The sequence below is a fragment of the Marmota monax genome, unplaced genomic scaffold (assembly GCF_021218885.2).
Source record: "Marmota monax isolate L192 unplaced genomic scaffold, Marmota_monax_Labrador192_F-V1.1 WCK01_AAM20220418_F8-fsc00038, whole genome shotgun sequence".
Classification (NCBI taxonomy): Eukaryota; Metazoa; Chordata; class Mammalia; order Rodentia; family Sciuridae; genus Marmota; species Marmota monax.
The window spans coordinates 7,540,627-7,555,356 of NW_026692498.1; the positions used below are offsets into that span (position 1 = coordinate 7,540,627).

A 14,730-nucleotide genomic window follows, 5' to 3' on the forward strand; every position below is an offset into this window, starting at 1 on the left:
GTCTATTATCCCCCATTTTACAGCTAAGAAAATGGGCTCAGAGAAGCTAAGTAACTTACCCAAGCTCACATAGTTTATGTCAAGCAAGGATGGAATTTAAATTCAGGTATGCTCAAGGATGCAGGGCAGGCTGTGCCAGAGACCAAGGGACACCAAGGAAGACAGGCAGTGACTGTGGCACAGCAGGAACCTGCTCTGGACATAGGGGCTCTGAGTCCCAGACCTGGCCCAATGTCTGTTTTACATCTCTGCCCTTTGGTGTCCCCATGTTGCCTTGGTGCCCTCAGAGGTCCCTTCCAGATGAACAATGCAGAATGTGGTCTATGTGACAGCTCCTGATTCTCACCGGGAGATGTTCCCTTATTCCCTGGCCATCCAGGGTCAAAAGGGCAACACCACCCCTAGGGTAATGGTTAACTAGGCCTGACACCCCATCTATAAGGAGGCCCTCGCCAGGGCCACCCCAGCTGGCTGAGGTCCCACAGGATGCAGTGGGTGAAGGTGCTAGGGCTGGGGTTGGGGGCTGCTGCCCTCTTGGGGCTGGGGATCATCCTGGGCCACTTTGCCATCCCCAAAGGGGCGGATGCACCGGCCCCCAGCACCTCAGTCCTCCAGGACCTGGACCTGGAGCTCCTGAAGGCTGTCATGGGGCAGCTGGATGCCAGAAAGATCCGTGAGAGCCTTTGGTGAGAGGCAGATCTGCCCGCTCCTCCTTCGATCTGCAGGTCCCCTCCCTGACTGTGCCCGTCCCTTCCTCTGCCACCCTGCAGGGAACTCTCCAGGCAGCCGCACCTGGCTTCCAGCCCTCGAGATGAAGCCCTGGTGCAACTGCTGCTGAGTCGCTGGAGGGACTCAGAGTCCGGCCTGGACTCAGCAGAGAGGACGGAGTATGAGGTGCTGCTATCGTTCCCCAGCCAGGAGCAGCCCAACCTCGTGGAAGTCGGTGAGATCCTGCCCAGGCGTGGGATGCCCGGGTGGGTGAGAGGAGCCGCCTGGCCCTGACTCTGTCTCCCTCCACAGTGGGCCCCACTGGGGACATCCTCCACACCTACCATCCGAACGAGGAGAATGTGACTGGGGAGCAGGGGGGGCCTGATGTGGTGCAACCCTATGCAGCCTACGCGCCCCCCGGAACCCCGCAGGTGGGACTGGAATACCGGCCGACATCGCCCAGCTCCCCCTGGTTCCCAACCCACCTGGTTCCCACCCAGGCTTCTCCTTGCTCTGATCCAGGGGCTCAGCAACCCCCTCCGTTGTCACTTAGACATTCAACAAACATCATGGCCCCTGCTCAAGGCCATACCCACTCAGGGTATTCAGGGTGACCGACCTTGGGGTGCTCATGTTTCTGGGTGAGGTGGGGAGACAGTCTAAATCCTTCGCCCTGCTATCCTACCTTCCTGCCCTTTTCCCCACCTGCCCTGGGCTCAGCTGGCTCTAAGGGTCACCTCCTCTGGGCACCAGGGCCTCCTCGTCTACGCATACCAGGGCAAGGAAGAGGACTTCAGGGAGCTGCAGGAGCAGGGGATCAATCTCGAGGGCACCATTGCCCTGACCCGCTATGGGGGTGCAGGGCGTGGGGACAAGGTGAGAGCAGCCTTGTGCAGGGCTCAGAGGGAGGAGGGGCCGGAGTGGACGGAGGACAGAGGGGGAAAGAGGGGCCGCGTGGCAGCAGCGGGGAGGCGTGGCAGCAGCGGGGAGGCGTGGCAGCAGCGGGGAGGCGTGGCAGCAGCGGGGAGCGTGGGCGGAGCCTGGTTGGAGGCGAGAAGGGGCGTTGTATTGGGGCGGCCGCTGCCAGGCCGTGGCCTCGGGTGCCTTCTCCAGCTTCTTGGAGCCTTAAGTGGTGAAGAGATGGGGTAAAACCTTCAGGTTTGATATTCTTGGAGTTCAGATCTTCCTGTGATAGTTCTGAATGTTGAACTTGAGTTCCCCTTATTGCTCCCCTCCCTGCCATTTCCTTTTTCTTTCTTCTTTTTGGGGGTGGGATGCGACCCTGGCCTCATGCACGTGAAGCACGTGCGCTCTCCCTGAGCTGCACCCCAGTCCCTGTCATTTCTTTCTTTCGTTTTTTCCCTTGGTTCCCGGAATTGAACCCAGGAGCCCTTAACCACTGAGCCACATTCCCAGCCTTTTTAAAAAATATTTTATTTAGAGACAGGGTCTCAGTGAATTGCTTAGGCTGGCTTTAAAGCCACATCCCCAGCCTTATTTTGTATTTTATTTAGAGACGGGTCTCAATGAGTCATTTAGTGCCTGGCTTTTGGTGAGGCTGGCTTTGAACTCATAATCCTCCTGCCTCAGCCCCCAAACCGCTGTGATTACAGGTGTGGGTCACTGCGCCGGACCCTGTCATTCTTTTCAATTGAAATTTTTGACTCAGGGGCTGAGGATGAGGCTCAGTGGCAGAATGTTTGCCTGATATGCGCAAGGCCTTGGGTTTGATCCCCAGCACTACCAAAAACAAAAAATAAATAAATAATGAGAACCTTATACATAGTAGTTGGGTTCATCCCAACAAACTCATATATGAATGGAAATCGGATTCAGTTCATGATCCTCTGTTTTCCCTCCCTTCAAAAAATTTTAAATTAGATATTGTGTACCTATGGTTTAATTTTTTTTAATATAAAAAGGCATACAATGAGAGGGGATAATGGGAGTTAGGATTTAAAGGGCATAGACTGACAGATTGGCAGGACGATGGATGATAAGACTTCTGGAGATCCATGGTGAAGGTAGTTGCACAACAAACACATTTAATACCAACATACAATGAAACAGTTAAGATAATACATTTCATTATATGTGTATTTTATCATAATTTTTGAATAGTGCCTATGATAAGAAAAAAGGGGAGAGGAAAAGTGGGAGGGAAGAAAAAGGGAACAGCAAGGTAAAGAAAAAGAACCAGGTAAGGTGGCACAAGCTTGTCTTCCCAGCAACTCGGGAGGCTGAGACAGGAGGATCATGAGTTGGAGGCCAGCCTCAGCAACTTAGCAAGACCCTGTTTCAAATAAAAATAAATACATAGGAACTGGGGTTGTGGCTCAGTGGTAGAGCACTCACCTAGCACATGTGAGGTACTGGGTTCAAGCATTAGCACCACATTAAAAAATGATAATAAAAAGCTTAAAAAAGGTATTAGGTCCATCTACAGCTAATAAATAAATAAATAAACAAACAAACAAACCAATGAAAAGTCTGGAGATGCAGCTCAGTGAGAGAGCGCTTTCCTAGTGTGTTCAAGGGCCTGGGCTCCATCTCCAGGACCTCCCCCGACCACACACACAAAGAACATTACAATGTTAAAGATCACTACTGTCCATTTCCAGAACCTTACCATTATTTCACATAGAAATTCAACTTAACAATACCCCCTCCCCACCCAACACTCCACCCCTGGTAACTTGGATTTTACTTTCAGCCTCTGCAATCCTGCCTCTTCTAGGCATCTCATGTAAGAGGACTCAAGTAATATTTATCCTTTGGTCTGGCTTATTTCACTTAACAGAACCTCTTCAAGGTTCACTGATGTGGTCTCAGCACTTTATTCCTTTTTAATTAATTAATTAATGTATTTATTTATTTATTTTGCAGTACTGGGAATTGAAGGCAGGGCCTCACACATGCTAGGCAAATGCTCTACCACTGAACTACATCCCAGCTTTTTAAAATTTTTACTCTATGACAGCATCTTACTAAATTGCTCAGGTTGGCTTTGAACTTAAAATCCTCCTGCCTCCCAAGTAGCTGGGATTATAGGTGTGCACTACTGTGTCTGCCTCCTTTTTAAGTAGGAATAATATTCTATCCATTGCACATTATAAACCACATTTAATCTATCCATTCATCCCTTGATGGATAGGGGTTGCTTCCACCTTTTGAGGATAATGCTGCTATGAACATGGTTGTAGAAGTACATCTTGTTCTTTTATACAGCTGCATAGTATTCCATCACAGGATGTCCCCATTTATTTAACTAATTCCACTGATAGGCATTAGCTTGGCTATGCCCAATGAACAGTCATTTGCTGCTGCAAGTAGCACCACCTTAAAGGTCTTGCACAAACATCATCTTGCCTGTGGGAAGATAGATCCATCCTGTCTTCCATGGCAGAGGAGAAAGAGGAGCAAGATGTGCCTGCTTTCATCCCTCCCTGACACACAGCTTCCTCTGCCTCCTGCAGGCTGTGAATGCTGCCAAGTATGGGGTGGCCGGGGTGCTGGTGTATACAGACCCCATGGACGTCAATGACGGGCAGAGTTTGCCAAGCCAGACCTTCCCAAACTCCTGGGGCCTGCCTCCCTCAGGTGTGGAAAGAGGATCCTATTATAAGTATTTTGGGGACCCTGTGACTCCCTACCTTCCAGCCCATCACTCTTCCTTCCGCGTGGACCACAGCAATGCCTCTGGATTCCCCCCGATTCCTGCACAGCCCATTGGTTTCCAGGATGCCAAAGACCTGCTCTGGTGAGCCTGTGCCCCAGTCCCCTGCCCGCCCCCAGTGGCACGCAGCCTTCAATTCCACACCCACATTCATTCCGGAGGGCCTCTCTCGCTCTTCCCAGCAACCTCAATGGAACCTTGGCGCCATCTGCCTGGCAGGGAGCTCTGGGCTGTGAGTACAGACTGGGCCCCGGCTTCCGATCTTCTGGAAGCCTCCCTGATGGCAGGTAAGGTCAGGCCCTTCTCCTCTGTCCTCCTCTCTCTCCTACCTCTCTTCTTCCTGGCTATTCTTCTCTTACCTGGCCTTCTCCTCCTTCTCTCTCTCAGCTCTTCCCTGTCCCCTAAATGTCTGTCTTGCCTTAGGGGAAGGCTGTGAACAGCTGCATGACCTGGGAGGTCCTGCGGGGTCCTCTGCCCCTCCCCCCCACACTCAGCAGCCACTCTCTCTTGAACATGCCAAGGATGGATCCCCCAAGTCAGGGCCCCTGCCACCTGCAGCACCTGGACTCCCTCTCCCAGGCCCCTCACCACCTACAGTTAGTTGTTCACTTCCTGAGTTCTGTCTTGCTCAGGAGAGGGAGGCCAGGTGAAAACCAGGGCCCCATCTGTCCGGATCATTGTGCAGAGCCTAGTAAGGTGCTGCGCAGACACCAAGTGCTCATTAAGTACTGACTGAGTGAATAATGAATGCCAGGCCTCGAGGGTTCAGCAAGAAGGATTGGCTCCAGCCTTGCTGCCTCTTTTGGTCCTTTGGGACATGTCCCATGTTGCCATGTTCCTTTCCCTCTCGGGACCTGTTTCTCCTGCACTGGGTCAGGGCACACAGTGGACTGGGTGGAGACCCCTGTCACATCTGTCCCCTCCCCAGCCAGGTGAAAATGAGTGTCTACAATCGCCTGGAACTGAGGAACTCCTCCAACGTCCTGGGGATCATCCGTGGGGCCGTGGAGCCTGGTGAGCCCCTCAGCGTGCTCCCTGTGCGCCAGGACCCTGCCCTGCCCCGGTGCCCCTGCCACTCCACTCCAGCCTCATTGGGCCCTGACCTGGCCTCAGCGCAGCCTGGACACCCCGCCCACCCCTTCCTCTTCTCTGCTTCTCTGACACTGTTCCTCTCGCTAGACCGCTATGTGCTGTATGGAAACCACCGGGACAGCTGGATACATGGAGCTGTGGACCCCAGCAGTGGCACCGCTGTTCTCTTGGAGATCTCTCGAGTGCTGGGGACCCTGCTGAAGAAAGGTGAGGTCGCCCTCCTTCCTCCAATCCAAGGACTCTCTGCCCGAGGGGTCACCTCCAGCCCACTCCTTCCTGAGCTAGTACCATCCTGTGCCACCTCCTCTCTCTCAGTTTCCAGTGCCCATTTGTGCCAGGACTAGGGCCCTGGGGGCAGAGACACATGGGCACCAGCCTTGGCCTCCAGGATCCCGGTGCAGTTCACTGACTCACACACTGGTGTGCTCTCACTCCGAGAGCCTTCTCATTGCCTGGCTGGAGCTGGACCTCGTTCCGCCAATGAAGAGTGGGAAAGGTCTCTCTGTAGGGGACACTGTAGCATTCAAGCCCTTCAGAGCAGGAGAGGCAGATCCAGGAGGAGGGCAAGGGCACAGCAGCTGGGGAGGATCTCACCAACTAAATGGGGTGGCGACCTATGCTGGGTTCCCAAAAGCTGGCTGCACCAATAACTTAAGAAAACGGCAAAGAAAGCACGCAAGCACACAGAAATACCTTTCAAAGCCCTGGATGGCTCTCAACCTTAGAAGTCCCTTTGAAAGAGAGGGCACACTTCGAACCCTGGTTTTATTGGGGGAGGTTGTTCAAAAGAACATTCCATCCAAATAAGGCAGAGGGGTAATGTTACAAGGGTCAGTCCAGTCCCACTGGTAACGCCCACTCCCAAGGCTTCTCTCCTCTGCTGAGCAGAGATGGGGATCCACCTGCTTCTGTGCAGCAGAAACCAGTCTCCACCTTTCCATTGCTCAAAGGTAGGGGGCGCTCAGCTCCTATGTGGCAGCTCCCAACAGGAGACTATTGGGACTGGACAAGGTGGCTCAGTGGGCAGCGCCAGGTCACAGATGGGGAGCTTGGTTTGGTCCAAGGGTCGTGGTAAGCTGGGGAGTGATTTTAATCAGGAGAGCAGCATTTGGAGTGCACATGTTATGTCTATCCTGGGCTACTGTGGGGGAGGGACAGAAGCTTGTTGTCCTCAGGCTGGACAAGGGTGGGGGCACAGGGGAGGACAAGGGGAGGCTCACCCTGAGCAACGGAGGCACCACTGATGAAGCACTAAGCAGGGCGAGGCAGATCTGAGGGGAAGGCGTGAATCCTGTTCCTCACATACTGATTTTCTAAAATTTCTTTTTACTTTTTTTTTAAATACTGGGGATTGAAACCAGGGGTGCTTTACCATTGAGCTACACCCCCAGCCCTTTATATTTTTTATTTTGAGACAGGGTCTATTAGTGAGCTATATCTCTAGCCCAGGATATTCTCTCTTACAACCACAGTACAAAGATTGGAATCAGGAAATTAGCAGTTTTGTCACTTGTCCCAATAATGACCTTTATAGCAAAAGAATTTTCTGGTCCAAGATCCAATTGGGGAATCAAACATTGTGTGTCTTCCAGGCTCCTTTCATCTGTACTAGTCCCTTAGCCATGCTTCACCTTTCTGGATCTGGGCATTGTCTTGTTATATGGCCCTCAATTTGGGGTTGTCTGAGTCTATTCAGGTTATGCATTTGGGGCAGGAATGTGGGAACTTATGATTGTAAGCATGTATGTTATACTTTAAAAGTTTTAATTTAAGCCATGTGTGGTGGGTGCACACTTGTTTCCCAGGTTAAGGAGGCTGAGGTAGGAGGATCGTGAGTTCAAACCCAGTCTCAGCAACTTAGAAAGGCTCTGAGCAACTTAGGGAGACGCTGTTTCAAAAAATATATATAAAAGGGCTGAGGGTATGGCTCAGAAGTTAAGCCCCCTCCCCCTTCAATTCCTGGTTAAAAAAAAAAAAGTTTTCATTTAAAACAAGAAAGTGAGTGATGAAAGGAAGTGAGTTGCAGCCAGGGGTAGGAGCAAAACTGGGAGCACTGGCAGCAGGCAAGCAGGGGGTTCTGGAGCTGGTGGAAGGGCAAGTGGAACCCACCAGGGTCTTGGCAAAGATGGATGGAAACTGGCAAGAGCAGGGTGGGCACAGGCTGCAGATGGAAGTCCGGCTGTGGGATGCTCTGGGAGACAACTGGAGCAGTGGATAAGCCCCAGGACTCTGGAGTCACACTCCTGGATTTGAACCTGGCTGTGTGCCTACCAGCTGTGTGACCCGAGGCAAGTGGTTTAACTTCCTTGTGGCTCAGTTTCTAGTGAGATAGAACTAGTACCTCCCGCAAGATACTGTTGTAAGAAGACCTGTTTCAGTGCAAGGCCCTTGAGGGTACCTTCAGAGATTATCAGCAAATGTTTCGTGGGATGCCTGGAGGCGAGGCCCGAGGGGGCAAGCCAGCCAGTTCTCCCCCATTCCCCTCCCTAACATGCCTGCAGAGAGGAAGGGAGGTGGGGCATCCTGGCAGAAAGTAGCCCCTGACAGGGGAGTCTGGTGTTGGGGTGGGTTGTCACAGAGAGGAGACTGGAAGAAGGATGGAGCCTCCTGGAAGGTCTGGCTGAAGGGTGTCAGGCCATTCGGTCACCTACTCCCCCCTCCCCAATTTCCCCCTTCTAGCTCTCCCCTCCCCCACACATCCCCAGCCTTTCCCCTAAGCCACCTTGGATCCTGGTTGGTTGCCTTCCAACCCTTTATGCCCCCATCCTCAGGCACCTGGCGTCCCCGCAGATCAATCGTGTTTGCCAGCTGGGGGGCAGAGGAGTTTGGGCTCATTGGCTCCACGGAATTCACAGAGGTGAGTAAGCCCCACAGAGTAGGGGATGGAGAGAGGCTTCTGGGACTGGGTAGCACTGGACCGAAGTCGACCCCCGCCTTGGCAGGAGTTCTTCAGCAAGCTGCAGGAGCGCACGGTGGCCTACATCAACGTGGACGTCGCAGTGATGGGTACGGGGTGGGCGCTGCAGGGCGCCGGCCTGACGGGGGTGGGTAGGTAAAGGAAGGGACTGGAGTCTGAGTAGTCTTTCTCTGTTCCTCCCATAGCCAGTGCTACCCTTAGAGTGCTGGGGACACCCCCTGTCCAGAGTGTGGTCTTCTCTGCAACCAAGGAGGTGCTGGGGACTTGGCATGGCGGGGTGGAGCGTAGACTGAGTAGGGCGGGGCCATATAGGTGGGCAGAGTCAGACCTGATGGACAGCAGGTGGTCGGGAGACTGTGGGGACTAGGGTAACCCTTTGACGGCCCGCCTGGTTGTTGGGGCTGGGGAGGGTGCCCGCCCCAAGACTAGATTCCCTTCTGGGCCAGATCGATTCTCCAGGCCCCAGCGGCCTCAGTATCTACGACAACTGGAAGCGGCACTTCAACCGCAGCAGCCCGGTGTACGGCACGGTTCCCAGGTGAGACCGGGGACAGTAGATGGGGACCAAGCGCAGCGGGTCGGCCCGTTGCCCTCCAGCCAGCCCACTTCTTTCCCGCAGTCTGGGCTCACTGGGTGCTGGCAGCGACTACGCCCCCTTCATTCACTTCCTGGGCATCTCCTCCGTGGACATGACCTACACCTATGACCGGGTGAGCAGGCGCACCCACGCCCCTTGCTCTAATTCTAAATCTCTAGTGCAGACACTATATCTGGCTCCTTCGCTTAGTAGCTGTGCTACCTAATGTTGAATTTCTTAACCTCTGAGTCTGTTTACACTCATCTGTTACTTTGTCAAATATAAGATACTACTGATTTTAAGAAGCAACTTGTGTTATGCATTATTCAGGAGGGAAGAAAAAAAACCCAATCGGTTGTACAATGACATTAATTATAGAAAGCCTTGAGATCTTAAAATGTGTGTGGGGGGGAGTTTATCTCAATATTGATTAAATGTTATGAAATAGGGAGGACTCATAGCATCGAGTGAGGTTGCAGTGAGAAGCAGGATGCTGAGTGGCCAGCCTGTCTCCCTGTTTGATGTCCCATAAAGGCTTTTCTCCATCTCACGGCCACACTGGTACTGAGCACGGAGCTGGGATTTAAGTCCCCCTGACTCCAGGGGTCCAGGCTCCTTCACGTGAAACTGGAATTTGGCACCCAAGCCAGCTCTGCCTCCTATTAGTCATGCGATGTCTGGCAGGTTCATCGCTCTGAGCCTCAGTTTGCTCCTCTGTAAAGTGGGAATTGTAGAATCCATCTCATGGAGGTGCCAAGGGTTCAACTCTGACAATTCCCACACATTGTGGCTTGCTGTATGTGTACCTTCCACCTCCTATCCTAAGCCCATCACCTCTGCCTTATCCCCCCAGAGCAAGACCTCAGCCCGGATCTACCCCACCTACCACACAGCTTTCGACACCTTTGATTATATGGAAAAGTTTCTGGACCCTGGTGAGGAGTGGGGCAAGGAGCATCCTGAGACCACCCACAGGAGAATGAACTGAAGATAGCCTGGTCTTGTTCTCCCTGTAGGCTTTAGCAGCCACCAAGCTGTGGCCCAGACAGCTGGGAATGTGCTTCTTCGGCTCAGTGACAGCTTATTCCTGCCCCTCAATGTCAGTGACTACAGTGAGGTCCTCCACAGCTTCCTGCGGGCTGCCCAGCAGGAACTTGGGAACCTGTTGCAGCAGCACAACATCAGCCTGGGTATGGACACCCCCTGACATTGAGGCATGGGGAGCTCTGCACCTGCAAAGCTAAGCCCTGGGTATTCTCCACAGGGCCTCTGGTGACGGCAGTGGAGAAGTTTGCAGTAGCAGCTTCGGCCTTGGATCAACATGTGTCAGCACAGAGGAAAGGCAGCCCTGAGTGAGCAAGGGAGAGGGCAGGTGTTTGGGAAGGTGCACCCAGGCTGCGGGCTGCAGGGTGAGCCACAGGTCCTGCCTCTGCCAGCCCCCTGCAGGTCCGGATGTTCAATGACCAGTTGATGCTCTTAGAGCGGGCCTTCCTGAACTCCAGAGCCTTCCCGGAGGAACGCTACTACAGGTGAGCTTGTCCCAAAGCTCCTCGCAGGCGCCAGGCAAAGGCCACCTGCCAGGAAGAAGATAGCAGCTTTGCTGCTTTGGAGCACAATCTAGTCTAAGGCAGAGGGGAAGGTGAGTCTCAGGGAGGGAGGCAAATCAGTCACATCGGGGACTCTAATCTACAGTCTTCCCACCATGAAACTGTACATGGCAGCTTTCAGATGGGTTGGGTGGGGGCTTTTGTGCCTGGCTGTGTAGAGCAGCTGAGTTCCAGGCTGGGCCTTTCACTAACCCTGAGCCTGCCCATTTCTCATCAGCCATGTGCTCTGGGCACCTCACTCCAGCTCTGTTGCCACATTCCCTGGCCTGGCCAATGCCTACTACAGGGCCAAGGACACAGACGCCGGATCTGAAGCTTGGGCTGAGGTGCAGAGACAGCTCAGCATTGTGGTGGCAGCTTTGGAGGGTGCAACAGCCACCCTGAGACCTGTGGCTGAACTCTGACCCCAGCCTGTACTCCTCCGATCTCCCTTTATCCTAACCCTCTCCCACATATTTTCCCGGAGCGTGTCCCAGTCTCCCCCAAGGCCCAGAGTATGTATAATCACGGTCCCCTCTCCAGCTTGAGGCAACAGCTAGGAGTTCCATCAGTGTGGACACCGAGGGGAGTGGCAAGTCCCAATCTCCTTCCTCCTGGATCTGGCTGGCGGAATGGCTGGCAGGGCTGCTAGGGGATGAAAAACCAACAAGTGATGGCATTGGTGGGTTGGTGAGTGCAGGATGCATAATGTCAACCTTAGAGGCCAATTCAGAGATCAGCAAGGCCACCCCTCATGGACTCGTAGGCACACTCAGATCCAGGTAGACAGGGCCTTGCCCAGTCTGTTTTCCTCTCCTGCCACACCCATACAGTCTCCTCTCTATGTACCCTCCAATAAATGAAGTACAGCCATTGGTCCCAAAAAGAAAGTTCCTTTTATGGTCTAAGAATCATGAAAAAAGAAACCTAAGTGATCTGACCCAGTCCTGAAGCTCTGGAAGCTGGCATATATCCCCCTAATGCCAGGTCCCCCTAATGTCAGACCTAGGAAGGTCTGAACACACCTTCATCCTCCTCCTCTGCCATGACCACCTCCTCCAGGGTGCGCCCTCGGAGCTTACTCCCCACTAACACGTTGCAGGTACCAGCAGGTGGCAGTCCTTTCTCAGTATAGCAACCCCTCAGGAACACAACTCTCTCCTCTCCATCCAGGGGTAGCCCATGGGCCTGACACAGGTCCTGTGCTTCGTGAGGTCCATCCAAGGCCAGCAGATGAACCATGAAATCCAAAGGCAAAGTCTGTCCCTTGGGGGTACTAAGGGCGCGAGCGAGGCGGGCCAGGGCAGCACGACGGGCATGGCCCACGTGGCCCTGCACTGCACAGCTCTGCAGGTAGGACAGGGTCCGAAGTAGGCGGAAAAGACGGGCTGCATTGCCCTCCCGGAAGGCGGCGTCGATGGCCAGGGCAGTGCGCAGGGGCGGACAGGCACGAAGGGCAGCAGGCAGCTGCAGAACTTCATACAGCGCCTCCACAGAGCCTGAGAAATTGGGAGGCTGGGATGAGGCCTGGTCTTCTAGGATCAGGCCCACTTCCCGTCCCATCCCCTTAGGCCCTACCCATCTCCACTCCCACCAGCTCCAAGACTCAGCTATGCTCACTCTTCTGGCCAGACAGGGCTGGCCCTCCATGAGGCTCAACTCCAGTTCTTGGTCCTGCTCACCCCAACTTGACCATACCCCTTTGCCTGCACAGCCCACCTTGCCCCACTTCCCCAATAAGATCCTGCAGTCAGGCCTTTACCTGATCCAAATATCAGTGTCAGCCTAGGTGCTTACAATAGAGAAGAAGTGGGCAGTGTTGGGGAATGATGGGGAATGAAGAAACAAATAAATTAACAGCTTGCCTGAGAGCCTCAGAGATAGTATGTGGTAGGGCCTAACCCAAATTGAAATTTTGTCACTTGATTTTCCCACTGCCGTGGCTGCCCTGTACCCACAATTTTGGGAGCCTGATCTACTAAACCATCCTCATCTGCCTGGGAAGGCCATTTCTTCAAGGAGCCCCTATCTTGCTTCTTTTCTTTCAGAAAATCACAGGACACTGGGAACTTGGGCACCTTTTGTAAACTGAGGCTTCTGACTCATTAGTGAGCTGTGAAGTCAAGAGCATTTCATTTCAATTGAATTTGTTAAAATGCACCACCCATATAAAGGATCGATCTAGTCTTGAAACTTCTGTCAGATGTGTTCCTGGGCACGTGTGATCTCTGCAACACTGTTAGGGAAGGCAGATTTTAAAATGTTTGAAAATCACTATCAAGGCCAACTCTCCCGACCCTGTGCCTTTCATTTTAGTTTATCATTTATTTATTTATTAGTGGGGGCATTGAACCCACAGGCGTTTAACCACTGAGCCACATTCTCAGTTCTTTTTGAGACAGGGTCTCAATAAGTCGCTAAGGGCCTTGCTAAATTGCTGAGGCTAGTCTCTAACTTTCGACCCTCCTGCCTCAGCCTTCTGAGTCGCTGGGATTACAGTCGCTGGGATTACAACTGAACTCTGAAATAGGAAAAGTCGGGTCTGGGGTCTGATGTTGGGGGTTGTGCACTGACGTTTTTGGAAGGAAACTGATGTTTTCTTTCTTTGCTACTGTTGGGAATGGAATCTAGGGCTAAGCATGCGACCCAAGCCTCTAACGGTGAGATTTTAAAACTTCTTTTCTTTGCCTCCACTGTTCTCATGGAGGGGTGCCTGGCTCTATGCCAGTAAGGCTGGGACGCCGACTCACCCAAGTTATAGAGCAGAAAGAGTCCTTGGAAGGCGGCCTGGCGTGGGTGCGGCCCTGCGCTCTGCGCGTAGCAGCGCCGCAGAGAGCCGAAGCTCTCCTGTACCTGGGTCTGCAGCAGCACGGGGTCCACCGGCCCACGCGTCTCAGCCGGCTGGAGTCGAGCCACTACGGCCAACAGCGTGGCCAGTGCAGCCTCTAGTACCACCGCCGTCTCGGCGTCGCCCGCGCTCTGTAGAACCAGATCTAGCCGCACCGCGCGCAAGCGGTCAGCCACGAAGCTGGCCACTTCCGCGAGGGGCGCGTCGGGGCTCTCGGCCACCTCGCTGGCCAGGTAGCGCACGGTGGCCAGCAGCACCGAGGGCGGACGCAGCTGGCTCGGCGGGGGGCGGGGCTTGCCGGCAGCGGGTCGATTGTACTCCTTTACCGTGCGCTGCGGGTCGGCGCGGGGCGGGTCCCCTGTCCACCCCCTCTCCACCTCGAAGCGATGAAGGCGGCGCTCCCTTTCGCGCTGGGCACGTTCGGCGGCCGGGCACATGTCTGGGCAAATACCCACAGGCAGCTTGCTGCCGGGCATGGGTGGGCTGCGGGGATGGGGGGGCGCTCAGAATCCCGGGGACAGCGGCCGGTCTCCCCATCGTGTGGGAGGGCACGCCACTGCCCGCGGAGGCCGGGTGAGGCTCCGCCAAGGCGGGGCGGGGCCGAGCCTCGCTGGGCCCGCCCCGCCTCCCCGCCCGGTCTTCAACGTCCCCGCCCTCCCGGCCGGCCACCGCCGCCCTCTCACCGGATCCCTAGAGTCGTGCTCCCTAGATGCACTGCGTTGTAGTCCGGCGATACCAGCACTATTTCGCGAACTCCGGCTCCACTAACGTCCCCCACAACGTGCCGCGCTCGGCCTCCTCTACCTTAAAAATTGCAGGCCGGGCACTCCCATGATGCACCGGTTTGTAGTCCTTCCCTAACCAATAGCCGGCGGGGAGGGGCGTGGCACCGCGGGGCCACGCCTCCTAGGTCTTGCTGGGATTTATTCCACTAAACCGTCTGTTAGGGCGCTACCAAAATTAGCGTCCCGGTCTTGGTTCCGTCCCTCTTCCTTTTCACTCAATAAACTGGCTCTATCGACCTCTTTCTCTACTGTTTCCCTGGAGATACTCTATTCTATTATTATTATTATTATTTTTTTTTTTTGCAAAGAGTCAAGTAGAAAATGTCTTGGGATAGGTGCAGCGGTCCGAGGATGCAGTCCTGAGGAGGGAGGCTGAGGCATGAGGACAAGTTCCAGGCCAACCTGGGCAACTTAGACCCACTCGCAAAATAACAGAAAAGAGGCGGAGAGGGGTTTTGGGGTTGTGGCTCAGGGGTAAAGCGCTTGCCTACCATGTGTGAGGCACTGGGTTTGATACTCAGCACCGCATAAAAATTAA

The 14,730-nt window shown here is 54.0% G+C and overlaps 2 protein-coding genes across 3 annotated transcripts; one reads left to right on the top strand and one right to left on the bottom strand.

The window, feature by feature from the left end:
* The first annotated feature begins 486 nt into the window (after nt 1-486).
* Nucleotides 487-11,444, top strand: Naaladl1 (N-acetylated alpha-linked acidic dipeptidase like 1). Its single transcript, XM_046444505.2, has 18 exons — nt 487-686; nt 771-943; nt 1,021-1,142; nt 1,465-1,587; nt 4,188-4,471; nt 4,570-4,674; nt 5,316-5,401; nt 5,567-5,686; nt 8,251-8,336; nt 8,422-8,485; nt 8,582-8,649; nt 8,843-8,934; nt 9,016-9,106; nt 9,827-9,908; nt 9,990-10,163; nt 10,238-10,325; nt 10,410-10,502; nt 10,798-11,444. The coding sequence occupies exons 1-18, from the start codon at nt 487-489 to the stop codon at nt 10,982-10,984; spliced, it is 2,238 nt and encodes a 745-aa protein (XP_046300461.1). The 3' UTR covers nt 10,985-11,444.
* Sac3d1 (SAC3 domain containing 1) lies at nt 11,437-14,242 on the bottom strand. 2 transcript variants are annotated; one of them, XM_046445289.2, is made up of 3 exons: nt 14,091-14,242; nt 13,310-13,890; nt 11,437-12,058 (listed from the first exon to the last, which is right to left on the bottom strand). In XM_046445289.2, the coding sequence occupies exons 2-3, from the start codon at nt 13,881-13,883 to the stop codon at nt 11,565-11,567; spliced, it is 1,068 nt and encodes a 355-aa protein (XP_046301245.1). In that variant the 5' UTR covers nt 13,884-13,890; nt 14,091-14,242; the 3' UTR covers nt 11,437-11,564. The 2 variants fall into 2 exon arrangements, with proteins under 2 accessions (XP_046301245.1, XP_046301247.1); XM_046445291.1 differs by lacking the exon at nt 14,091-14,242 and having other exon boundaries at nt 13,310-13,998.
* Nucleotides 14,243-14,730: the final 488 nt, after the last annotated feature.

What these genes read in the sequence shown, in the direction of transcription:
- Naaladl1 (XM_046444505.2), top strand. Translation starts at nt 487, where the DNA reads ATGCAGTGGGTGAAGGTGCTAGGGCTGGGGTTGGGGGCTGCTGCCCTC. An exon ending in AAGATCCGTGAGAGCCTTTG is followed by an intron (nt 687 to 770) that starts GTGAGAGGCAGA and finishes GCCACCCTGCAG; the next exon opens with GGAACTCTCCAGGCAGCCGC. An exon ending in CGCCCCCCGGAACCCCGCAG is followed by an intron (nt 1,143 to 1,464) that starts GTGGGACTGGAA and finishes TCTGGGCACCAG; the next exon opens with GGCCTCCTCGTCTACGCATA.
- Sac3d1 (XM_046445289.2), bottom strand. Translation starts at nt 13,883, where the DNA reads ATGCCCGGCAGCAAGCTGCCTGTGGGTATTTGCCCAGACATGTGCCCG. An exon ending in CTTTCTGCTCTATAACTTGG is followed by an intron (nt 12,059 to 13,309) that starts GTGAGTCGGCGT and finishes CCAATTTCTCAG; the next exon opens with GCTCTGTGGAGGCGCTGTAT.